General features: G+C 41.4%; 1 protein-coding gene across 2 annotated transcripts; it reads right to left on the bottom strand.

Annotated features, from left to right (window-relative positions):
• Positions 1–261: 261 nt before the first annotated feature.
• On the bottom strand, positions 262–23226 carry LOC127606451 (guanine nucleotide-binding protein subunit alpha-11). Of its 2 annotated transcripts, none has more exons than XM_052074855.1 (7): positions 22110–23226; positions 9522–9706; positions 8339–8493; positions 6428–6556; positions 3107–3236; positions 1638–1791; positions 262–832 (listed from the first exon to the last, which is right to left on the bottom strand). In XM_052074855.1, exons 1-7 carry the CDS (start codon positions 22243–22245, stop codon positions 642–644), a joined length of 1080 nt encoding a protein of 359 aa, XP_051930815.1. In that variant the 5' UTR covers positions 22246–23226; the 3' UTR covers positions 262–641. The 2 variants fall into 2 exon arrangements, with proteins under 2 accessions (XP_051930815.1, XP_051930816.1); XM_052074856.1 differs by lacking the exon at positions 6428–6556 and adding an exon at positions 5851–5979.
• Between the last annotated feature and the right edge of the window lie 2344 nt (positions 23227–25570).

Genomic DNA, 25570 nt, shown 5'->3' with positions numbered 1-25570 from the left:
TCTATTTACAAAAAAAAAACTGAAATGTGGAGTCAATTTGGCAACGCAACTGTGGAACGATTCGCAGTAAATGTAGTGGTAGTGCTGTCTTAAAGGGGTATTAACACTTGAAACGCCAAGAGGGCAAAGGGGGGTTTTACAATCCTTTTGAGTGTAGCCACTGTAATTACAAAGTAGGCAAAAAGTAGATAAGTCATCTATGTGTAAGCAAAACTATTTACATTCGACAGAGCAGGTGCGCTCCGGATTGGAGGGCATTACTTTTTTTTTAAACCCAACTGATATATTCTTTAATATGAGCACACTGTAGTCGAGTACAGAATGCACGGTGTACACAAGTAGGGAGAGGAGAGAGCCCTTTGAACCGGAAAGTCTTTGACATGGGCCACCCTGTGACACACAAGCACTGCTGATAATATAGTACTGTCGGTTCAACCATGAATCCCCCCATAGAAAGGCTCATGTGATGTGTACACTGTGATGAGCAACACAAGACACCCGAAAAAAGAGATAGCGAGTGTGGAGCGAAGCGGATGACTATGTTCCATGCAAATGTGTATGTTCTAGAAGTGGATGAGAGTGTGTGTGTGTGTGTGTGTGGCTTGCTCTCTCTCCTCTCTCTCTCTCTGTCACAGAGCACTTCACACCAGGTTGTACTCTTTGAGGTTGAGCTGCAGGATGGTGTCTTTGACGGCAGCAAAGACAAAGCGGATGTTCTCCGTGTCGGTGGCGCAGGTGAAGTGCGAGTAGATGATCTTGTCGCTGTCCGGGTTCAAGTCCACAAACATTTTCAGGATGAACTCGCGACCTGCCAATGGGTCACGCTGAGGGCCTGGTAAAAGATAAAAAAAAATAAGCACGCTATATGTCATGTTTAAAAACAAAAATACAATAAATAATTATTTTAAAAAGTACAACTGTATGCCGGGAAATCTTGGGACTTTTAACGATGGCGATAATGAACATTCCTGGAATAAAACTGATTGTGTTTGCTGTATTGTTTTATTTTGTGGGTTTGATCAATGACATCATTGATTGGTGAGCAAATTGGCATTACACCCTATAACCAATTTTGCATAAAATACAAAACAGTTGCAGCTTTGATCAACTGATCAGATCTGTCTCAAAAACAGCTGCAATTTCCCAAAGACGAAATGTTTGTGTTCCAATATTAAAGCGAGTCACTTGTAATGTTAAGAGAATAAATGTGTGACATAAAGTCGTATGGTTACGACAACGTAATACTGAGAAAAAGTTCAGTGAAAAACACGTGAGAATGAAGTTGCAATTGTATGCATGAAAGAGAATAAAGCCATAAATTTAACGAGTGAACGTCAAAGTTATTCTGCATGGAATATGGCTTAATTCTGGACGATTTCATTTCAGTGTGGACCTAATACTCCAATTGGTGGAAGTCAGGGGCTATTTTAGTGTAGATCCCCTTCTGGCCACATGGTGTCACTATATGATCAAAATTCATCTTTGCACAGGTCACCAAAATGTTTTGATATTTTTTTAGCGTTTGTAATGTCCATACAAGCATAAATAGGGACATGCTCACAATCAGGAAATTGGCATGTCCCGACACCTACAACTAAACAGCCAATGTAACTTCATTCAAAGGAAGAAAGCAGTACCGTCAAACTCCGGGAAGTAGTCCACCAAGTGAGAGTACATGATCTTCTCCTCCAGCAGGTCCCTCTTATTGAGGAAGAGGATGACAGAGGAGTTTTGAAACCAAGGATATGTGATGATGGTCCTGAACAGCGCTTTGCTTTCCTCCATGCGGTTCTGGAAATGCACAAAAGGTTAGGAGAGTGAGAGGATGACAAAAATACTAATTGGAACCCAGAACAGCAACACGTTATTAACACACATGGACCTAATTTGAGGAATTTTGATCAGAATCTGCATTTTTCCTCCTCCGGTCAAAGTTGTCAAAGACCTGATTATCATATCACTCAGAGAGTATCCTGATGTTCGGGGTGTGTTGCGAGTGATTCGACCCGACAGTCGTCAATGTTAAATCTGCTCAATATTTATGATAGTGAATCTTGGTATGTGTGTAATTAAAATGGTGCGCACACATTGATTCTGCAACTAAATATAAGCATTGCCCCCTTGGCAAGCAAAATCTTCAAATGGGACACGAAATGGGAATGATAGCCAATTGAAAAGTTTGCTGAAGTTGGTGCTTTAACCAAACACCAGGAGAGGAGCAAATAGTTGAGTGTTTAGATAATGTGTCGAGCAGGTCATTTATCACTATGTTTTAACAAAATAGTTAAAAGCGAAGCTAATAGTTTGCGTAGTTTCTTCTAGTTTTATTACTACTACTACTACTACTACTAACATTTGTTTTTTTTTTTTTCTGCCAGTCTGGACACCACGTGGAACCATGCTGCCTCTCACAGGTCAATCTTGGTAGCGCAACAATTATTGTGTGTGGTTTGCTGTGTTGGTCATCTGGAGTACACACAATAAGTAGTACAAGTGAGAACACAGTTGCCATTTTTTTTCTTATCATTGGGGGGGGAAAAAAAGTTCAGAATCTAAATCAATATGTTTGTATCCCATCTGAAGACAAACACTGCTGTAGAACACTCGCAATTCAACCCAAACACTTCCCACATTTCAAATACTTGTAGACACAAGAAATGTAGTGAGGGCTAATAACAACAAAAAGAGAGCCGGTGAGGTGCTGTGACAAAATCGGAGGGATGTGAAAGCAAAGCATCAAGGGCTTGACTAGTGTGCAAGGTCGGAGGCCTTTGTCTCAGACCTGTCAACACAGCCAGCTTAATCCCTGCACACACTGATGCCAAAACACTGCTTAGTTACTCAGAAACACCTCAACACCACCACCACAGCGGTCAAGTTTCAATGTATTTATAAAAATAAAAAAGATAATAATCAGACTAACTCGTGGAGTTGTGAAGGAAAAATATCAAGGAAAATATTGCTCATTGGTGTGTGTGTTAATTTCACCGCTGTGTACAGCACTTTAGTCAACTGCGCGGGCTGTGAAAGTAGATTGGAATTGCCAGGAAAGACGATACTTCTCCAAAACATTTGCTTCGACTCACGTCTGTATGACATCTCTCACCTCGTTGTCCGACTCCACCAGCACCTGATCGTACTCGCTGAGCGCCACCAGAAACATGATGGAGGTGACGTTCTCAAAGCAGTGGATCCACTTCCTCCTCTCCGACCGCTGGCCACCGACATCCACCATCCTGAAACGGGACGCCGGGAAGCAAACGACAGAAAATAACATTAAGAAAGCTTCGCTGTAGATATATCGTAATAGTAATGACGTGGAGAGGCGCATGCATTGATGAAACAGATGAAGTGTCAATCAAAGGAAACTTGAGGGCTCACATGAAGCGAATCAATTGAATTTAAACATAGCAGTGACTGAAAATCTTGAGGGAAAAGTGGCAACAGAGCCACCAGCCAAAGATGTGTTCCAATTCAAGACAGGGAAGCGCTTATCATGCAGGAAATGACGAGATGCAAAAGGACATCATCTTTCAACGAAGATTTGGATCAAGTGGTTGGTGATTACCATGTTAATAGCACAGAAAACAATGCAAAAATATATATATACAGAGACAGTGTATGTTTATATTTTGCGGTTCTATGTACACAGGAAAAAAAAATCACTTTGTTTTCATGCCAGGTACCACTAAAAGTATATGGCCTAAAAATTCAACGACCACGACAAAACATAACTGATCCCAGGAAGGGGGGGAAAAAACCCTGACAACTGTACTGCCAAAGAACCATTTGGCTCTGATTTTAATCTTTTTGAAAATCATCCTCCACATCATAGTTAGCCATTGACAGATAAGTGGTCGTGGTGGCTTACCTACAGCAACCTTTAAAGAAATGACAGATTTTTGCTCTCAAGAACTTGCTGTGCCGGATTTTTTTTTACATCTGGGCGACAGTGCAGCGTAGCAAAACGGAAGCATTTTCTTACAAATGAAGTCTGTCTGCCTATTTATGAATGGTTGAGCCCTGCAGGGTGTATCCCGCCGACTGCTCAAAGTCAGTACGTCGCAAAGTACTGGCTACGTTTTTAGGTGTGACAACAATCTACTCTATGTTCCTTAAGACTGGTCTATGAGGTAGGGTGAAGAAAAAAAACTGACTGCTTACAAGAAAAGGCTTCCATAGCCTATCAGATGGTATCTAGCTGTGCTAGCAGATCTCAATGGTCACAACACTACTGCTCACCTATGGGCAACGAGCACAAGCACTATAGAAAATGGATGAGAAGTTCATTTGATTCCCCATCATCATTTAACACTTGAACAGGTAGAAGAAGAAAAAAAAACTTTGACGATATCACAAAGGGGAAATCAATAACAAGCGGCAAACAACAAGCTGGCTCAAATAACTCCACATCAGACTCCCTCCTATTCATCCTCTGGCGAGAATGAGTGACCCACTTACAAGATAGACTCCCCTCCTATGTTGGATGAGCCAAGAGAAATGACATCTTCAAAGCCAATTAAAAAGAGCAGGAAGTCATCATTGGCGTATATGTGTGTTTGTTACTGTCATGGATTGCGGGTAACATGCTCCATATTAACGCAACTAAACAATCTTGTGCTTCAGTGAATACAGCCCGATAGCTTTGTCGTCCCTCCCCAAATCATGTTTGTATTTCTGGCCTCTTCAATAAACGCGAAGCCATTGAGAGCGTGTAGTGAGTCACCATCAGCAGCAGCAGCCGGGCCGAGCGAAGCCTCTCAGATTCGCTGCAGCGGAGCGGCCCGGGAAGCTCTTGAGTGCAACCACGTTGCAGTTATTTCCAGCCTTGCCAAGCGTAGGAGGCGGCGGACACGATGGCTTCCAATCGATTTGCACTCTACTGTAATCACTCTTTCTTGTTCGCTACATCCATTTCTAGCTTCTCTCTTGTCTTGCAGGAGCAAGGAATGGAAGCTGTTCTATGGAATGGCAGCTGGACTGTTAGTGGGCCAAATGTTGAAAGGATTTCGAGCACAGAAGCACAAAAATGGGCTGTTGTCTCTTCTTGGCAAGCTTGCGAATACTGACGGAACATAAATCCAGTTGCAACTCAATGAATTTTAAGATTGTGAGATTTGATTTCGGTTATTGAATTTTAGTACATGTATGCACATATATATTTATTTTATATAGCTATACCGAGTCATAAATAGATATATCTAAGGCACATTTAATGACAAGCACATTCACATATATGTAGAATGACAAAAAATTAATTGCATCATGCCCTATTGGTCCACCAAAATCTACCCATCCTTTAATCGTTTCACACCCCACATATCAGAAACTGTATCAAACCATAATGTGGAGAGATGCGCATGCACACACACACACGTCTGCAACCAATAATCGATTTATCTGCCCATTACTTTTTTTGAACAATCAGTCATATCATTATTTTTAACCGAGACCACAGAAACCTGCACAAATGAAGATCCCAGAGCGTTTAAAGTCTGAATTATAAGTATTAGATACCAATATTCTTTTAACACAAAGTTGTCATCAAAAATCTTTACAATAAGCCACGGACGACCACAAAAAAAACACTCACATTTATGCCTTACAATATCAAGCACATAAGCAAAAAAGCAGATAATTTCATCAAAACGCATTATTCATCAAAATATTAGCTATGTCAAGAAAGGAAATAAACTCGTAAGTCAAGGTATCAGTATGCATCGAGAAGTGCAATGGACTCATTGGAGGGACGTTAGACATGCTCTCGGTGTCATCGACATGCCATTTGTTCATCAAATGCAAACATGAGCGGGCTGGAGTTAGTCAAAGCGGTGCAATTCTTTGGTCTACCTGAAAATGATGCTTTGCAAGTCGAAAGGGTATTCTATAATCCCAGTGGTTGGGATTCGAACCCTAAGCACATCCTGTTGGGTGGGTAGATAGGAAGATTCAGCGATACGATCCAGATCGCTAAGATAGCTGGAGACAGGATGGAGAGCAAAAGAAACGACAGAGAGAGAGAGAGGAAAGAGAAAGGGAAGCATAAGAGCAGATAGCACACAAACCCTCCAAAAAGCAAGTGGATCAGTTTAGATGTAACCAAAGGAAACATTCCCGAGCACCACAAGGGGATTAGATGAAATTTTGTGCCAGAACCCCCAAAAGAATTTCAGCTTCATCCGTGATGGTAGCTCCCAAAGACAGAATTTCACTCTTTGAAAAAGCTTGACTCGAACATGAGCAATTTGCTACACAACATGCCAACCTCCTGACATGCACTGTAGGCCTGGACTCTCGTCTTTTGGGAGGTCACCATCAGGGATGCGTTTACGTGCAGCCTGAAGCTAGCTCATGGCGATAGCGGCGTCGGCGGTTCACGACCGGGCCAACCAGAGACGTCGTGGGAGGCGCTCGGGGCCACCAGTACCTGAAGATTATATTCTCCAGGTCAAACGGGTACTCAATGATGCCGGTGGTTGGCACTCGAACCCGCAGCACATCCTGCTGAGTGGGCACGTACCCCGACGTCGCTATTCTTTCTAAATCGCTAAGGTAACTGTGAATTGGGGGGGGGGGAGGAACATATGACAAGGAGGCACACATCATGGACACACGACATCAGGTACACCTCCAATGTAACTCTTGACTTTTTATTTTTGATTTGGTTTCTAGTATCACTCGGACAGATGCTCTCAGCATTTGACAGTTTTGACCTCAATATTTGGAAGCCCTTGCCCTTGTTGCACAATTCCCAGCTGGTACGTTGTTCTGTCCATGATAGCAGTTTATCGGTAGATGGATAAGAGGCAAAATGTTTTTCTGCACCCAATTATTATGGATAGGCAGCGTTTGTGAACAACAGCTCTTGTTTACATTTGAAATTGTTTCAAACATCCCCTGCATGACATGGTGTTTTCATTGACTTTTGTGAATATTTATGTCACTTAAATGTCTCCTACTATTGCATAATAACAGATATAATCACATTTTGAGCTTTGGTAAGTCCTGGTGGTCTACCACTACAGCAAAAAGAGTGAGAAAAGATATTTATTTGAGTTTTCAGAATGCCCAAAACATCTCTTAATTGATATGATGATTTGTGCCGCGTGTCACCCAGAAGGCAAGAGGAGATACGGCGTCTAGCGCCGTTATTGCAAATAGCTTTTGGTGATGCTGAGTTCCATATCTGCCTGAAGGATATACAGCACGTCGAGCAAATCCAAGTGCGTGCAATCGAAGTTTGTTTTCATCAGTGGTGGTAGTCGCAGGCCTCCTGCAGCATGGTTTGTCAACAACAGATCCTGTTTTGAGAACCAGTCATGGATTGCGGAAACTGTACTACACGTTTAAGTATTGTGATGGCCATAAAGCTTCTCAAATTGGCACTGACCTGCAATCGAGGACAGAAAAACTTTTCCAGTTGATGATTTTGAAACACTGCCCCATTGTCAGCTGGTGAGCCCCGAGCAAGGGAAGGATATGCATATAAAAACTGCAAAGCCTAAGCTGTCAAATACTGACGGCCTAACTAACATCTGTTCAATTGATACTTCTGGAATTTTGGGACATGCTGTATGTTCATGAACGTGGTGTCACTTTGCACCGCATCACACAGTCAGCTGTTTCGAATATCTTGTCTCCCTCATGCAGATTGCTAATGCTGTGTTAAGATCTCAATAGATTCCAGAGGTGTACATAATGTGGCTGGTGAGTGTCATGCAACAATCCAAAACATGGGTGGGCAAACTTTAGTGCTCATCTGCCACACTCAATTTTAACAACTTCATTCTGATATCTTTTTTTTCCATCGTTCTAATAATTATTGCATTAAATAAACGGTCACGTTTGTTTTATTCTATACAAAAACACATGAACCACCTATTAAATGTGATAAATCAATTAAAATATATACCAAAAAACGAATACATAAATTTATTTTAAAAATACCGCAAAATTAATGCAACTAAAAAGGCCTTTCTGACCATTTTATTTACCAACACCGCGAGACAGATATGGTAAATATTCGGGAACGACATCAGTCACATCGAATTATCAAGCCAGTTTATGGCGGCCAACGATGGCTAGCAACGACTGCTCTTGAATTGTTCAGGTTTGTATCCCAACATTCTATTGCCAAAATGGCACATTGCCCATTGAGTTCTTGGTCCACAATAGCTATATTAATCAGAGTACCTTGTTTTGGACTCTACAAGTAGCACATAAAAAATATTCTTTCAAAATAAAACCATTTGGGTTTAGTTCCCCTTTAAGCATTGGACGTGGGGCGCTTTTCTGAAGTACACTTGAAAAGAGAGGGCAATAAAAGAGACAGACGTACTATTTGGTGGAGTCCGAGAGCTGGTACTCTCTCCTGCGATCATAGGCCTCCTGGATGCCAGGGTCAGCCCACAGCATCTTGATGGCGCCGATGTACGGCTGATCGAACGACGTCACCATCTCCACGTCCACTTCGCGCACCAGCTGCGCATTGTTCTATGGCAAAAATGGGTCATGCTAATACAACGCTCGGAGAAAAGGCCTTTGGTTTTGGTCCATCGTCAACATTACATTAAATATCCAAAGTTGGCAGCTCTTTGTTTATTAAAACTAAGTAACTGTTAGTCTCAATGCAAACTACATGAACGTGTAAATATTTGATTGATGCTTAGAGCGTTTTCATTATTTATTTTAATGCATGTGATGCATTAAGTTCAGTATCATAACTACTCATTGTGGATTTCTAAGGAGCGAAGGAGTTAAGTGGGCCAGGCCGAAAAAAATTATTGTTCATGATAGAATTATTTTCATACTATATTTTAGTTGTGTTTTTGAGGAGTAAAAACTGTTTTAGAACATGCTCATGTTTTTTTTGTTGCTTCAGAACAGACAAAACGTGTGCATAAACATTTCAAAGTAATAAAACTGATAATGACTTGATGCTGATGTATGTCATTATTTTATTTAATGATCTGAAGCCGATATGCTTCTCTGCTTCCTTACGTCCCTTATAAAAACTTTTTTTTTTGGTATTATCACAACTTTTGCCTCAAAAACAAAACTTTATGCTCATTTTCCAAATTTAGATCTCAAAAAATGACGTATTGAAAAAAATTAATTGTTCTTGTAACGTTACATCTTTCTTTCCTAGTAAGATAAGCAGTCCTGAATAATATTGCCACAAAAAAAGACCATTGATGTACATCTTTTTTTCACTTCATCAAAATATTACTATTCTTGTAAGACTTTGACTCTCAAATGACAACTTTTATGTGCAAAAAAAACCTGCAACTGTAAATAATTAGTTTTGCATTGCACCTTTTTTCTTCGAGAAAATAAAACTCATAAAACAAAAAAATACCTTTCCTCGTAAATTTGGACATAATTCTTAAAGTATAGGCATGTTTTTATTTATTTATTTGTTTGTTTGTTTGTTTGTGTCCGTAATACAACTGATTTGAGTTTGTAATTGAACAGCATCAATTTCAAACGAGTTAAAAGTGGGACTTTTCAACAGGACGTACTTTGTTCTGTTCGAACTTGTATGGTATCTTGAGGGTTTCGGTGGCCCGGATCATGGACTGCATGGACGTGAAGATGTTCTGGTAGACCAGTTTGGTGAAGCCCTTCTTGTCCTCATCGGTGTAGCCCGAGCCGTGAATAATTCGCATTTGCTTGATAAAAGTGCTCTTGCCGCTCTCACCAGTACCTGATGGAAGAAATAAGAGGATCACAACTGAAACGAGGACCATAAGCGGGGCTCCGTGAAACACTTTCCCTGCTCCTGTTGGGAAGTATGAGGGGAAAATCACACACAACCACATGTTCATACACGATGACATTTCTGTCAAGGAGCGCAAACTCAAGTACAAAATTGAGTCCATAAAGAGCTGTGCGAAGTAAGCTGACCCTGCGAGTCAGACAGCTGCTCTTCTTTTGATGCCATGTGAATTTGTGCGGTTGAAACGCTGCCGTACTTAGCGACAGGATGACCTCAGTGGCCCACCTCCATCCTGGCGCTGGTACACACGACTGTGAAGGAATTTGCACCATCACGCCCTCGGGCATCAGTCCAAGCCCTCCATGCCAAACTGTCTGTGTAACAGACTTTAAAAAATAAATAAATACTGCCAGCGTGCACACTGTTATTTGTGTGTGGAGAGCTGCTGAAGCAAAAGTACCGCTAAATATGACAGCTGTATTGGATAGCATTTGTAGCAAAGTAAAACAACACGATTCCATTGAGGATTGTATTTCAATTTAAGCGGTGAAATCTAGTGGGGTGGGTAATTTAATCACATTTATTGTCAGACATTGGCTGAAAAGTAAAGTATGTAAAAAAAGTAATGGGGAAAAAAAAGTGCAAAAAGAAGTCTGTCTTGCTTCATTAAAACCAGGGCTGCGGCTATCAAATATTTTTAGAGTCAAATATTCTACCGAATATTCTACACCATCAATTTATTGGATGTGAATTGAACTTGTAAAATGAAATACATTTTGAAAATCCATTGTTCGACGGGTTATCCCATTTGCTTAAAGCAGTGGGGCCTGGCCTGGTGAGTGACATGGGCGGCACCAGTGCACGACTGAGTTGATTTGGCTGTCGTGAGCTCGGGTTTTGTGACTGGCTGTTAAGTGGCTAACTGTTAGCCAGTCTGCATGCTGTTGAGTGCATGCATGAGATGTAGCCATAGAGCTCCTGGATGAATACGTTTATGACGTGTTAATTTTGTTACCATTGGTTCAATAAAGTAACTGAGTGCACCGGTTACTGTGTCTATCCCTGACCGCTTGTGGGGGCTTTGTAATACAGTCTGACTAGAGCAGGGAGGCTATATTAACCAACACTGATACCTTAAACTTTGTGATTGTAGACATGCCATTGCGGTACGTAAGTTGGAGTTTGCAGTAGGCTCATTATAGTGTGACAGGATCCCAAACTGGACGTTCTCTCTATATCACCGACTCTTTAGTCCTGGCTCACTGCCATCGCAAAAACTTATTTCCACATGGAGTGGATCATCAGCCTGCAGTAAACAGTCAGTGTGGTAAAATGATAAATGTCAAGCAGAGATTTTGCTTCAACTTCTGTCATCAACATTATTGGAGCTGTTTGATTAATCGTTTTTCACCCCTACTACTTACTAATCCATTAACGCAGGGACAAGGTATAGACATCGCATCCCACAATCAGATAATTAGATGCTAACTTGCATGACAAAAAACTGTGTGTTGTCAAAATGCCGACAGCGACGATTGATTTCAACATAACAGGGAAAGTGAGTGTGAACTTGTCACTTATAACTTTGCCTTCCTGGCATTCTCTTTCATTCAGGCATGGTCCAGCCTCTGTTTAGGCTCTGATACGACCCGTAAAAGGTGGCAACTTGCCGTGTTGACTTCCTGCCCCGATTCTGCGGCGGCACCGTTTATAAGAAACACGAACAGTTAGGGCATAAGCATTTTTTTGCTTTTACAGACTTTGTAAGAGGGATTCAAGGTTAGTTGAAGTTCAATATAAAATGATTATCTCTCGTACGTGTGTGTGTGGGCGAAATGGCTTCCAAACAAAGGCTCCATCCATACATACCATATTATGTTCTCAGTTCAATTTACCGCAGAAAAGTGCAGATAAGTAGGTCAGCCAAAGTGGGTTTGCCTCGTAAGAGCATGTGTGTAGATAACGATGAGAGTAACAATCAATATTTGTTTGGGCTCTCACGTGGTCTAAAACAAAAGTGAGATCACCTGTGTTTGCGGCTCTGTGTACGTATGTGCGACTATTTTAAGACATCTTTTGACCCTGCTGAACCAAACCAGTAGGCGGGTGAAGAGTAACGCGCATCATCATCTATCCACAGAAGAGCCTTCAGCTACCGTATTTTCACGACCCTTAGGTGCACTTAAAAGTATTACATTTTCTCCAAAATGGACATGGTGCCTATTAACACAGGTCTACGGCTTTATTTCCGACTCAACATAGAAAATGTGTAGCATTAATAAAAGACTGAGATATGTCAAATGGGACTAACAAATGGAAACGTATACAAAAATAGACAACAGAAGTGACTGGTGTGCATTTTCCGGCATGTTGTATGTGCCCAAAACACGTGGGAAAACAACTATTCTTCCTTGCTTCTGAGCCGTTTACACGACCCACTGTGTGACACCTTTCAAACTCCCAAACGACGATACTTTACTCAGCTGGGTTACAATGCCGATTGCAGATACATCAGGTACTAAATAAGGACAGCTCAGCGTTCGTCTCACTTCACTTCCTGGTCCGAGTCTCACGAGATTTGCCACGCTCCTTTTAAAGTTACAATTCTCCATTTATCAAACGAGGCAGCATTCACAATAACAGTCAGAGTATTGTTCACCTGGTTATATATGCCAAAAGAAAACCCTCCCAAAAGACATTGTTGTGGATGGTAGAAAGCCTAATGAAGAAATGGTTGACCAAGTGTTACGGCAGGTAACAGTGCCCTTTTCTTGTTTTTTCGTTTTTTTAAACCAGATATGTGATTATCAGCTGTTTTCCTGCTGCCATGCCGCGACGTTACAGGCAAAGAAAAGTTGAGGTATGTTATTAAACGTTGAAACCTCTTTCTGTGTACAGTCTTTCATTGCAAATATCTCATGTTACAATATGGGCACCTGCGGCTTATAGACAAGTGCGGCTTATGTGTGTACACAATGTTTTTCCTTTAAAAATGTAGTGGGCGCGGCTTATAATCAGGTGCACTCTATAGTCCGGAAATTACGGCAAGTCTTTCTTCTGCTTCTTCCTCTCCAAAGCCAACTGCTCTCATGTCTTTCACTACATCGAATCGACCTTCTCTGCTCCTCTAGCTGTCTGGCCTGGCGACTCAATCTCCAAACACATAAAAGTGGAATTTCTTGGAGGCATGATGAGCTTGGTTCAACAGATCCCATTGTTCCTGTGCATGAGTGTAAAAGTCAGCAGAAGCATTTCTCACGGTCAAGCTACTGTACATTCACTGGTGCTGCTCCTTAGGGTTCATGCTAGTTCCCATGGCAACCCCAGCTCCGGACTCATAAATACATGGCAGACAACACTGGATGATAGGCTTCGTCATGTCTCCATGGAGCTAAGGCAAACATGCAGGGCTTTTTTTCCCCTCTGTCCATACTTTGCATGGAGGTCAAAAAGTGTAATGTACATGATGACAGACGCATTCATAAAGCGCATTATGTCACGACATGTACAATGTTCTGTACTGTATGCTATCTGTACATTTGTACAGTACTCGGTATAACTGAGTACACTCCAAGGAGGTCTATCAAAGAAAAAAATAAGGCAAACATGCAGGGCTTTTTTTCCCCTCCGTCCATACTTTGCATGGAGGTCAAAAAGTGTAATGTACATGATGACAGACGCATTCATAAAGAGCATTATGTCACGACATGTACAATGTTCTGTACTGTATGCTATCTGTACATTTGTACAGTACTTGGTATAACTGAGAACACTCAAAGAGTTCTCTCAGGGGAGAAAAAAAAAGACACCCCTCTTGGATAAATGCTTCTAGGATCATTTTCAAAAAGATGATACTATCCGTGAACACCATCTTCTGCCGTCAACTGAAATTAGCATCTAACTGCCCTCAAGTTCGCAAACCGAACTTCACGGCTCACCTGCATTCTAGGTTTGGTCACACGACATTGACAATGCGAGTCACAAGGCATTCTGACGTCAATTCCAGTTGACAGTAGAGGGTGGCACAATGTTAAAATTAATGAACACGGTGGATTAATGGGTTTAATTCTTATTCTTCTAGCGCAATAGCAATCTGAATATCGCGTTTAGACGAGCTGGGGCACACAGAACATATTGCTCAGAAAATCGTTGCCTTGACTAGTGTTAAAAAAAATGTTACCTTAAAAGGTGTTAGAAAATGTTCCAATTTAGAGTTTTAGAGGGAAGGGCGTTAGAAATATGAACATAATACAGGTCAACTGCTGTGTAATATATAATAAAATAAACTCCAATGGTAAAAATGAGGCTATCCATCCATGAAAGCGTGAAAATCAAGCCGAAAACAAGTGTCAATAACACGAATAAGCAGCAACGCAATCAAATTTGGTAATACCTAGTAAAGTAAACCCACGTAGGCATCTTAAGATTCCCACCAACTATTGTATTAAACATTCAGCCAATGAAATTAAGCATTAACTCGCTAGGGGGAAGAAAAAAAACTGGAAACGAATCCCATTCATTGGGCAGGGCTATCTGGAGGGCAAAACCGACATTTTAGTGATGATTTACATGAAGATCAATAACCAGGAGCACAGCGTGAGAGACCCAAGTTGAAAAGTAAAGAGAGTGGCGAGGTGCAAAATGTGACCAAAAAAAATTTACACGCTCAGTAAATGATTCCCTAACACTCCCAACCAAGCACATCAAACAGGAAGCTATAGCCACTCTAGCTCAGTGCTAGCAAGGCTGGTTGGGGGCTTTTCTCCCTGTACAGAAACTAAATGGCTGTCAAGTGGCCCTTTTCGCCCGCGGGGACTTTTCCAGTAACACTTTTAGGAAGTGAACCTGTTTTCTGCCTGAAGGAAACCAGACCTAGCCATGACAGGGGAAAATAAAGCATTTTAAACTAAAAAGTGCTTTTCGGGCAGGTTTGTCTACCGCCTGTAGGCGAGTCACAAGTATGCAAGGATCATCCAGCAACTCATTAACTTTGCTCCGACAAAAATTGTCTTTGGTTATTAAATGTGTACTTGAAACTTGCATATTTTTGCCGGTCTCTGTTGACAAGAATTAAAACATATCCTACATTAGGGGTACTTCAGCAAATAACGGCAATATTTATGATAAATTAAGACCTGTCGTGACAATCTTTTCAGTGGTGAATCAAAGTATGCAGGATGGAGTCCATAGCACATGCTATACTTAATTATAAAAGATCACCCCCCCCCCCCCCCCGCCAAAAAGATAAATAAATATAACAATTCCGGGAGCAATCATCCATTGTCAAATAATAGAAAATGATAGATTTATAATATTCAACTTTGTAAATACACCGCGCTTGGATTTGCACTCGCATAGTAAGAGGGCGTGGGTGAACAAATTAATTTCCCATGTTAGCGTGACTTTGCCACCTCCAAATCTCTTCCCACCATGTAAGACAGCTGAGACAAAACCTTAAGGGACAAATGTAGGAAATGAAGAACGGTGGCTATCATAAAGTAAGAATGGAGAAGATAAGAAAGGCTGTGGCAATATACAGATGACCCAAAAAAAAGTGTCTGCATTATTCGTATTAGAGGTACTATGATTAATAATTTCATCAACAACTAATGGATTGTGAAATTAATCTATAATTCTTTTTGAGAATGTATTCATTTTGGGACCTGGACAGATTTTTTTTTAAATTCCAAATACTTAGAATTTCAGCCACAAGAGCAAATATTTATACATTTCAGGAGTCCTCTGTTAAAGCAAACTGATTGATTGTTTTTTTTGGTTTGTTTGTTTGTTTGTTTTTTCCAAAATAGGACATTTGCAATATCACTTTGACTTGGAAAAACACTTTTGCAGATTTTCTGATGGATGTTACAGACTAAAACTGCAAGTGAATCCTAATTAATGAGCATTTGTGCCTTTTCTGCACTGTCAATTTGAAATAATATCGTGTTTTTGAAGAATGGGATGGAAATTAAAATGTATTTCTCCTTTAATTATTCAGCAGATTAATCGATTACGAAAACAAATGTTCGTTGCGGCCCTAATTTGTATAACTTCCAATGTCATCATAGGAGAGAGTGTGCATCGTCTCTACAATACAATACAATACATGCTGATTTATATAGCGCTTTCACAACAGCGGCAGCTGTAACAAAGCGCTTAACAAAACAGTTAAGATAAAGTAAAATAATAAACACAACACATAACAAAACACGGACAGTCGTGCAGTCCGAACCACTTTTCCATCCCACGCTTTGTTGTTTGAAGCAGTTTGAGATGAAAGAGGAGCGAATCAAAGTGTCCTTTAACCAGTGGATCAGAGACGTCATGCTCTAAAGGTGCACACGTCGGCTACAAGCTAAGTTTCAAAGTCAACAAGAAGCTGTAGCATCCATTGACGAAAAAAGAGATTGGTTCACGTCTCCTGTCCCATGGAAATCCATTTCAATTCCAAGTGGCGACTCACGGTTCCAAATGCGCATTGGCGCTCTGCGCCAACGCTCCTCTCTCCTCATCCTCAACTTCAGCAGGCCGCACCGTCTTTAGGGATATCCACAGCCCTCATCTTTTTTTTTTTTTTTAATGGGGAGGGGTGCATCTATGTGATGTCACGCTAGCCTGCTCACACAACATGTGGTGGAAGACCTGAATCGTCTAACAGCCATTCCTGCTTCTATCTGGAACACATTGTCAGCATCGACTTTCACTACCAAGCATGTAAAAGCATCAATAGAGAATATGAATGTATCAAGTAGAACCGTTCTGCACAATTATCTTTTTCAAAAATGTTGTCTTGGAGGCTGGACAGCACAAGCGTGCGAGGGTGTTCTGCAACAAGGTTTTAAACTTCAACACCCCCACATTCACTTCTCCCGTCCTGTTGTGTTTAACGCTGTCGGACGGACACGTCACAAGAGATCCTGACGCTGTCATGCGTCTAATTATCAGATTGCAGGATGCTGAATCTCGGTGAGAAAACACAAACACACACACAGCTGTGTCAATATCCCACTTTTCTGGTTTATGTGTAAAAAGGCAAAGTCGGTTAAGAGCCCTCCGTTACGGCTGTGACGTGGCAATTTGGGGGCGATCTTTGTGTAAAAGAGGCTACAGAGCGTGCGAATTGCGAGAGCACACCACAGGATGCAGTTTTCACCAAAAATTCCTTGCATACTTTTCCTTCTTGAGAACTTACAATTAAATTATTTGTCCCGTTTTGGTTGCAACTTAATCCAATGCCACTCGGATTTCCCAAAGGACATTTTCAACATCTCTCAAACAATGAAGAGTAACTTTGAGGGTCTAAAAAGGAATTCTAACATGTTATTCGCCATGTTCCCAGCCATTCCAAGCCAGGGTTTTGTGAGAAAGAAATAAATGAGGCCAACGCAAATTTCCATTTGGTTTGTTTGCCCACCATGAACAACCCGTGCATCTCAATTAAACATGTTCTTAATCTTTGGCAGGGGGTGTAAAATTTACTGTGGTTGCACAAGTGTGCACACCCTCTTACAAACCCATGTTGAATGAGAGGCTACGCATGCAAAAACTCCCCCTTCTGATGAATCCAAAATAGATCTGAGCGGTTCTGGTATTATTTTTCTTTCTCAAACATGCATAATATGTCACGGGTTTTGGACTATTCGTGACAATCCGTTGAACCAAAGGTTTAACTTTTTGGCGGTAATTCCAAACGGTACATTTGGCACAAACATTACTCATCCGCAAAAGAACACCAAACCGACAGTCAAAAATGACAGTGGATCCATCACACTCGGGTGGGGGGCTGTTTTTGCAAGAGCTGGAACTGGGGCATGAGACATAGTGAAGGGAATTAATGAACAGTTGGCGCTAGACGGTTCACCTCCGATTGTGAACAGGCACCTTGAGACCAACATATTACTTTCATCGGTAGTTCGAAACGACATCAGAGAGATAGAGGTTCCAAAACCACATTCATATCACCTAAATCAATCGAAAATGAATTTGTGTAATTTCTCCAAGACCGTTTAGGGAACCGTTAAGGGTGGAGATCATCGACAGAGCAGTTTTTTTTTTTATAAAGACAGTCCTGGGGCTAGTTTACCACCGGGGCTCAGTACCCATCCCTAAGTCTGACACATATCTGCTGAAAGTCAGGGTGTGTCAATATGGGTTTGCTCAACCAACAGAGCTGCCAGACAAATAGTGCACGACTACAAACACATGCCTTATTACCACGCTGTGAAACGACATTTTTCACGAGTGGCCCCGACCTTTGGGAATGCAAACAGAGCACGTGGCACCAAATAACCCGTACATGAAACCCACCGCTCAAAAATCTTTTGGAGGTCATTTCACCGTGCTCAACAAGTGCGCAGCTCCTGAGAGGTTTGTGTTAACTTCAGCAGCTACCGATATTCCAGGCCATCAAACAAACAGAGCATACGTCCTGGGCTTACTGGAAGATTTAGGATTATAATGGCCATAGGCTGGCTCCATTCATGCAACATGCTTGGGTGTTGCCTCAAAACAAACACTCATTAACCCAGATGTACCAACCTGTTTGAGCCGCACGATGTGCATGACAGATGCTCAGAGTCGGTATGAATACACTGTGTCAAATATAAATGTAAAAAGGCACACTTTGCCTTTCAATTAATGATGCCAGTCAATGATTTCTTTCCCCATCGGTTCATTGCTGGTCTGCTCTTCGGTGACATCATTTTGTCTACAGCACTCAAGACAATTTTAGGCAAAGCCTGATAACTAACGCACTCGATTTTTCATGAATGGGCTACAATTATTCAAACATGAAAGTTGATGGAGATGTCATTTGACTTTCATTTTACGCACATTTGAGAAGTGGAAATATGTGGTGGCCACCAAAATACTTTAAGTGTAGAACCAAATTACGCAACAGTTTTAACACTCCAAAAAGTGCTAACATCTTCAATTAGTGACAAAAAATAACACAATGTCAAATAAAAATGTTGAAGGCCTCATTTGCATCATAATGGTCGGATACAGCAGGTGACTTTGCTTATATTCATACAAGTGTAAAAAGAATTTACCCACCGTTGAAGACAAGAAATATTATCTTAATTTTGATGATCTTAAAGTGACAAACGACATAATCACCCTCTTACAGGGTGACCCAAAATGACTGCAACCAATATAAGTGACAAAAATTGCTTTATTAAACAAATTAATTTGATAACATGTCAGTCCTCAAAATTTAAGCTCTGTAGTTTTGGTCTAGATTTTAATCAACCTTCCCAAATGTGCTCCAAATGTCCACCTTCCAGTCTGCGCCTCATTTTATCAATGACACGGACACGCTCCTCCCTTACTGCAGAACCACCTTTGGTCGTGCTCTCCTCCCAGAAAAAAAAGTTTTTTTTCCTCTGTTCACATGGCCATAGAAAAGAAAGCAAGACTGGTATGAGAAGCACAAACCACCGAGAAAGGTTTAGCATTTCATTTTTTCCCCACAAAACCAATTTCACATGGCAACTCTTTGGTCCCTTTTACCTGGGAGAGCTTCTGTTTAGATCTGAATTTTTAGGGCACAATGATCAAAATCCACGTCAGTGATAACTGGAGACTATCTAGCTTCTAGCTGCATTTATGGATTGATTTAGGGACTGCAAGCAACATCACCATCCTGAGCCACCCGAACCCCTCCAAAAATGAATCAGTTTTGGAACCCTTCAGCTTCAGAGCCAAGTTCTGAACAGCTCCCATGGTCCAGAATTTATTGACCAATCTGTAAACAAGGCTCAAAATAAGCAGTTTTGCAAAGCAGGTTTGCGCCTCATCACAACATGAAATCGCAAAACTGAGATTTAACTGCCGAGACGGTCAAATCAAAATCTTTGCTGGTCTGGTCGCACGCGCGTCACAGCAGCAGCCGGAGGTTGAGGCAAATATGGTACTACTTACACCGCACCAGGTAGCTAGCAACAAGCTCCGGCTGGCTACTAGTGCATTTAACACATTGCTGAGTCGGTAATCAAGGCATCATTTATAGCATTTATATTATGAAAAGTGTTGTTCACATGACTCGGATGACCAAGGAAGATGGAGAAGCCGTGCTAACGGCTGAGCTAAGCCAAGATTGACATGGCATTGTGCCATGCCAAAATTAAGTGTTTGGGTGATCGTGTAGATTTTTGACAGAATTCTGTCTGGGACCACGTTAAGCACACCTGTTAACTTGGTGTTGGTAACAATGAGCTCTCAAGAGTCGAGTACTGATACTGGTGTCGGTTTGGGGGGTAAAAAAAAAAGTCTTTACCATCCTTAGTTAACTCATAATTAGAGCAAATACTTGTATGAAGAAAAAACCCTGATTGAAACAAAAGAATGAAAAACAGTAAGTGCGACAATGAGCACCACTTCTTGTGCAAACGACTTAATGTGGGCTGCTCGCAACTCGGAAACTTCGTATGTTGGGTCCACCGAAATGTATGAGGGCGCCCTGTATTAGTGTGTCGTATTTAAGGCATGATCCGGCCAGTGTGTGCATAATTCCATAATTCCTGTACTGTGTACAGGAATTATGGAACATTATGGGAAATATTGGCTCTGCAAACGCGATGACAGATGCAGCAATTTTGCGGGCTCTCTGCGTGAGAGGCTTTTTGCATCCTCTGCGTGACCACCTGGTTGCAACTTGCAACTACGCCAGGCTTTGTTCCTCCAAATTTAACGAGACAAAATGACTGATAATTGAAGGCTACGAAGTGTGACTTGTTTCATTAGCATCTGCACATACTGATACGTTTACAGTTCAAAGGAGACAGGGTGACACTTTGTACTTTTTACTCTTTTACCCACCCAGCCAACTCGTGCAGATTTTACTGCTCAGACTGACTTTATATTCAGTGATGAAATGAGTAAAGCTACAGGCAATTCAAATGCTTCTTGGTATTACACACGTGAGTGGTGGAATGCCATTTCATTGAGAACAAAGTGTCGGCACTGGAGTTTTAATCCAAGATGGTATCTGGATTAAGAGGCTCAGGACTCAGAGGGCTCTATGTGCTTCCTTCAATTTGCCAGATGACTCGTCATCATAATCGGAATATAGAAACAAAATGTGTACTGTGAGTCACCTCATTGAGGGTTACCCCCCTCCCCCGACCTTTTCAAGCCTTACAATTACATTTTTCCCCCCCATTAAATATCAAGGAGAATACAATCCGCAAAAGGATTACAGTCCTCGTAAATGCACGTCAGACCAGACGTTAGCAATAATTCAATGCAAATTACAATAAACACCAAACACATGTACCAACTATGGCAATGTACATTTTTTTCTTCTACATTTTTTGACTGGTGCTATGCAGCGATTTATAGTCCCAAAAAATACGGTAATACACTTTTTAAGACCAAGAATATCACATGACAATTACAGAAACCAACAACACTATACAAAAACAAAATACAACAGCAACCAGCTGCGACATGGTTATTTGGAGCGGTTCACAATGAATCTTTATCCAATAACGTGGCAAAAACATTGAAAACGCTAATAAAATGAGACAAATATTATACAGGATGATCACGATAACATTTGTTACAAGACAAAGTTAGCCATCGCGGGTTATTTTTTTTTTAGAAAAATCACTGTTCAAGAGGAGTCCACTTGTTTATATCCGTTTCATGAAATATGGAAAAATTGAAGTGGAAAAGCCACAGATTTATTTGCATTACTGGCAGAATTTGATTTATGATTCAATTTTACCCGCACACCTTTTGAGGAGAATTTTGTGAAGTTATCAAAGTCAACGTTTAAGACTGCTAGTCAAAGTATTGACAAAATGCCTTTCATATACTGTAGGTAATTTGCCTTCATTTTATCATAAACTTAACCTATAAAACCATAATGTTAAATCACCGATATATACATTTTGGTTTGCAGAATATGGACCATTAACAGAGGTTATACCTCAAACAACCAAACACGATTTCCATTTCTGTTTTGCGGAAAAGAACTTGGTGACCTCTGTCTGAACGATCCTGGCCTGAACTCACGTTTCCTTTAGTGTACAAGACAGTAAACTACAGTACTTTGATTATTGTAGAAACTAGGGCAATTTTCTAGCAGCCATGGAAAACAAAGGAGGACAAATGACTGAACACGTCGCACACTGGAACAGTTCACTTAAAATGGCGATACAGACCACAATCAGTCTTCTTATCAACTGTATCAACTTGTTGATGACATGTGGGGTCATCCAGATCACAATATGCCACAAATTTGCATATTCACAAGCCAGTCGGATAAATGACAATTTGACAAGCGGACGCAATGTTTTGCATACCACAAGGTGTACTGACACGACATGACATGAAAACTGACCATTTTGGATCCTCTGTTACGAGGTTATAGGATGATTATGCTTACCCAACAATAGCAGCTTCAGCTCCCTCCTGGCATCCCGTTTGTCCCGCCGCAGTTGCTTCTCGATCTCAGAGTTGATCCGTTTGGACTCCTTCGCCTCTTCACTCAGGCAACAAGCCATCATGGAGTCAAGAGTCATCACCGCATGAGCCAGAAAAGCCCTGCCTGACAGACGAAGGGGGGAGGGGGGGAGGGTCGCGCCGGGCTCCGGAATGGCTCTCCAAGCTCAAGTCAATGGAATCCCGTTCGTTCGAATGGGATCTTGCTACTTTCTTTGCTCGTTGCCGGTGAAAAATATTTGACAGCTTAAGACTTAAGTCGTATGCAAATTCGCAGTTTGCAAGAAAAAAAAACAGACTTGTCGGACGAATACAAGGGGAAAGCGATGTTTTAAATGGTGTACAAGACCATTTTATTTGTAAAAAAATATATATACTAGAAGCAACGAGCTAAACATGGGGGGTGTTTAAAAAAAGATTTTCCCAGTGTGCCAACACCTTTTTAATCATTCCCAGCACCGCTGCTCAGTCGTGGAAGCTGAACGACTTATACACGCGCACACACCCCAAAAAATTGTTTTAATAAACACTAGTGTCCCGGAGACAGCGGGACAGTGCTGACCGCCCCTGCCACATTTGTCGGAGCCCACCCGCAAGCCTAGCCGCCCAGACCCCGACGATTCACGCCCGCGCAGAGGTAGCAACCGCCTCCCGTCAGCCCGTCCATCTACCGCACACTCACGTCGTCGAGCTCCCGAAGCCAAACACTCGAGTTGCACATAAAAAAACAAGAATTCCCCACTTAAAAAATGATAATGGGATAAGTTATGGGGGGTATGGATGGCTAAATAGACGAGCTAAGCAGTTAGCGAGCAACGTTAGCTTGAGCTAGCCATCCCGGGAATTGTAGCGAGAAAAAAAACTGCCGGGAGGAACTTCATCGCTTTGGAAGCGCGCTTTATCCAAACGCTCTCTCCGGGGGCCAAAAAGCCCGCAAAGTGTTGAATATTGACAGTCAAATTGGGTAATTCATCGTTCCTGGTGGTGCTTTTTTTCCTGGTTGGAATATCGCCCCTCCTCGTCATCCACTCCTCGTTCAGTGATGTCACGAGCTATTTAATTGACTGACAGACTGCTGCGCGAATGGAGATAAGCATATACAGAGAGTGAAGGCGGGACTTTAATTTGTGTTGAAGATCGCAATGTTGCAAGGTTGTGTGAGAAGGCGTCTTCCTCCCTTTCCTTCTTCCCTTTCCTTCCTTCCTTTTTGGAGGCGTGTCAGCCCCCGGGCACACTCTGCTCTCACTTAGCTGCTTCTTCTGGATGATTACACTTAAGCCTGACAACATCGCTTTAATTGAAATCGTTGTACACATTGTTAGCACGTTTGCCTCACAGTTATGAGATTCTGGGTTCTTATCTCGGTTTGTGGAGTTTGCATGTACTTCCTGTGCGTGTGTGTGTTTTCATCGAGTGCTTCCTCCAAATTCAAAAATTAAAAAACATGGATGTAAGATTAAAGGAAGACTCCAAACTGTCCTTAAGCGCGAATGCTAGTTTGCCTTTGTTTGTCCAGTAATTGTCTGGCAAAAAGTCCAAACTTCAGTCAGTCAGTCAGTCTGACTTGTGGAATATCTAATTATTCCAAATGTCAGAGAGGGATAAAAAAAATCCTCTAAATAATGTTTATATAGCCATTAGTAAAATGATTCGGAATAATTTCATAAATATTTAGTGCAGTACATGTCAGAATCAAAATGGGTCAGTTTGGCCTGTGACAAATCAGGAGGGTTAAAGACATCCAGTGGTGCCTTGAAATACATCCTATCACGTCACAATTCCAAGCCATTTCATAATACTAAAATTCAACACAACAGCATGCAACTGTGCCGCGTACATCATCTGGTGCAGTTCTCATTCATCTTCCAGCGGACTGAAAATGTTGACATCTTTGAGGGCTATGAGGACAAATTTGAAATCTCAATGGTTAAAGACGATCCAGTTGATGAAACAGGACAGTATAGTTAATTGCATCAGCCACCACTACCGATTCTGAAGGCCCTGTCCAGATTTGACTGATATTTCAGCACAGTGATGCTGAATTCTAACCTGCTCATCTACATACTGGAAGCAGTGCAACCAAGAGAAATGCTATGAAATGAAGAGAATGGACTGTTGGGAATGCACCAGAACAATTTCATCCATCCATCCATCCATCCATCCACCTTCTAATCCACTTTTCCTCACAAGGGTCGCCTTATCCCAGCTGTCTTTGGGCAGTAAGTGGAGTATGCCCTGAAGTGGTTGACAGTCAATCACGTGGCACACATAGAATAGACGAACAATCCGCACTCACAATCATCCCAAGGGACAATTTAGAGTGTTCCATAAACTTGCATGTTTACCAGTCGACCACCGTGCCGCCCTCAGTACAATTTCATGGGAAAAAAAGATGATTTAGGTTGGAAATAAGTCAGTCAGTCAGTCAGTGCTTAGGATGGTTAGGGAAGCAGAGATGACTGCTGGCTATGAGACACCCCACCTCACACACACAAACACACTGAGATTAAATTAATGTACTGAACATTATATGGTACGGGGAAAATCACTAGTCATTTGAACAACTTGAAACTAGCGTTGAGTGTGTTCGACTTTGGGATGTTTCACTGAGCATTTGGTTACACAGGTAACATGACAGCTCGTGTCAATATTTGAAGTAGCTTTTCTTTATTTTAGTGACAAATGACAAGACTGGGGCAAGGTGTCTCGCCTTTCCAGTAAATGTGACGTTGTAATAAATAAATACAAAAAGGCGTCATGTTTGCTATTCTAATGTAGCAGGTGAGAAACCAGATGACACAATGCTGAGTAAACTGACATTCATGCCACTTCAGTTCAGTTCGTACTGGTTTTGGGTTAAGCTTTAATGAAAACAAAGTGTTGAGGTACTAAAGTCAAACTAAGACTAAGAGAAAAAAAGCAATGTAAAGTAAGTAAAAACCCTTGCTGACACTTTTTCTACACAAAATTTGAAATGTTAGTGTGTTTTTTTAGAATGTCCAGTTTGGACAACAACTATGCTTCAATGAGACATAATTTCAGAAAAGAACATAAACCGAATACAGTACAATCAGTGTTTGTGAAAATACAAAAAGAGGTAATTTAACCTAACATTGAACGACATTTGTAACAAATGCGCAATTGTGCAAAGAATGAAAGCTTTGATATCAGACCGTCCCTGAAGGCAACACATCGCCTGACTTTATCCAGATAGATAGATAGATTATTTAAATACCGATAGAGTCTATCAGATAGACATTTGCAACAGCTGCTCAGTTATGTAAGCAAACCGATGAGTTCAGACTGTCCTTTAAGGGCACACCTGGCTTTATAGAGCTAAAACAGGTCGCCAGACAGATTCTATTGTTGATCCCAAGGTGACACCTTGTGGCCATTTGTCTAAGT

The sequence above is a fragment of the Hippocampus zosterae genome, chromosome 8 (genome assembly GCF_025434085.1).
Source record: "Hippocampus zosterae strain Florida chromosome 8, ASM2543408v3, whole genome shotgun sequence".
Taxonomy (NCBI): Eukaryota; Metazoa; Chordata; class Actinopteri; order Syngnathiformes; family Syngnathidae; genus Hippocampus; species Hippocampus zosterae.
The sequence above is the reverse complement of the archived record's forward strand: the minus strand, read 5'-3'. Positions and strand labels throughout refer to the sequence as shown.

Excerpts from the sequence above, each read along its gene's own strand:
- LOC127606451 (XM_052074855.1), bottom strand. The coding sequence starts at position 22,245 with ATGACTCTTGACTCCATGATGGCTTGTTGCCTGAGTGAAGAGGCGAAG. Across the intron at positions 8,494-9,521 it reads ACAAGTTCGAACAGAACAAA|AACAATGCGCAGCTGGTGCG; the intron begins GTACGTCCTGTT and ends TTTTTGCCATAG. Across the intron at positions 3,237-6,427 it reads CTGGAGAATATAATCTTCAG|GATGGTGGATGTCGGTGGCC; the intron begins GTACTGGTGGCC and ends GTCCCGTTTCAG.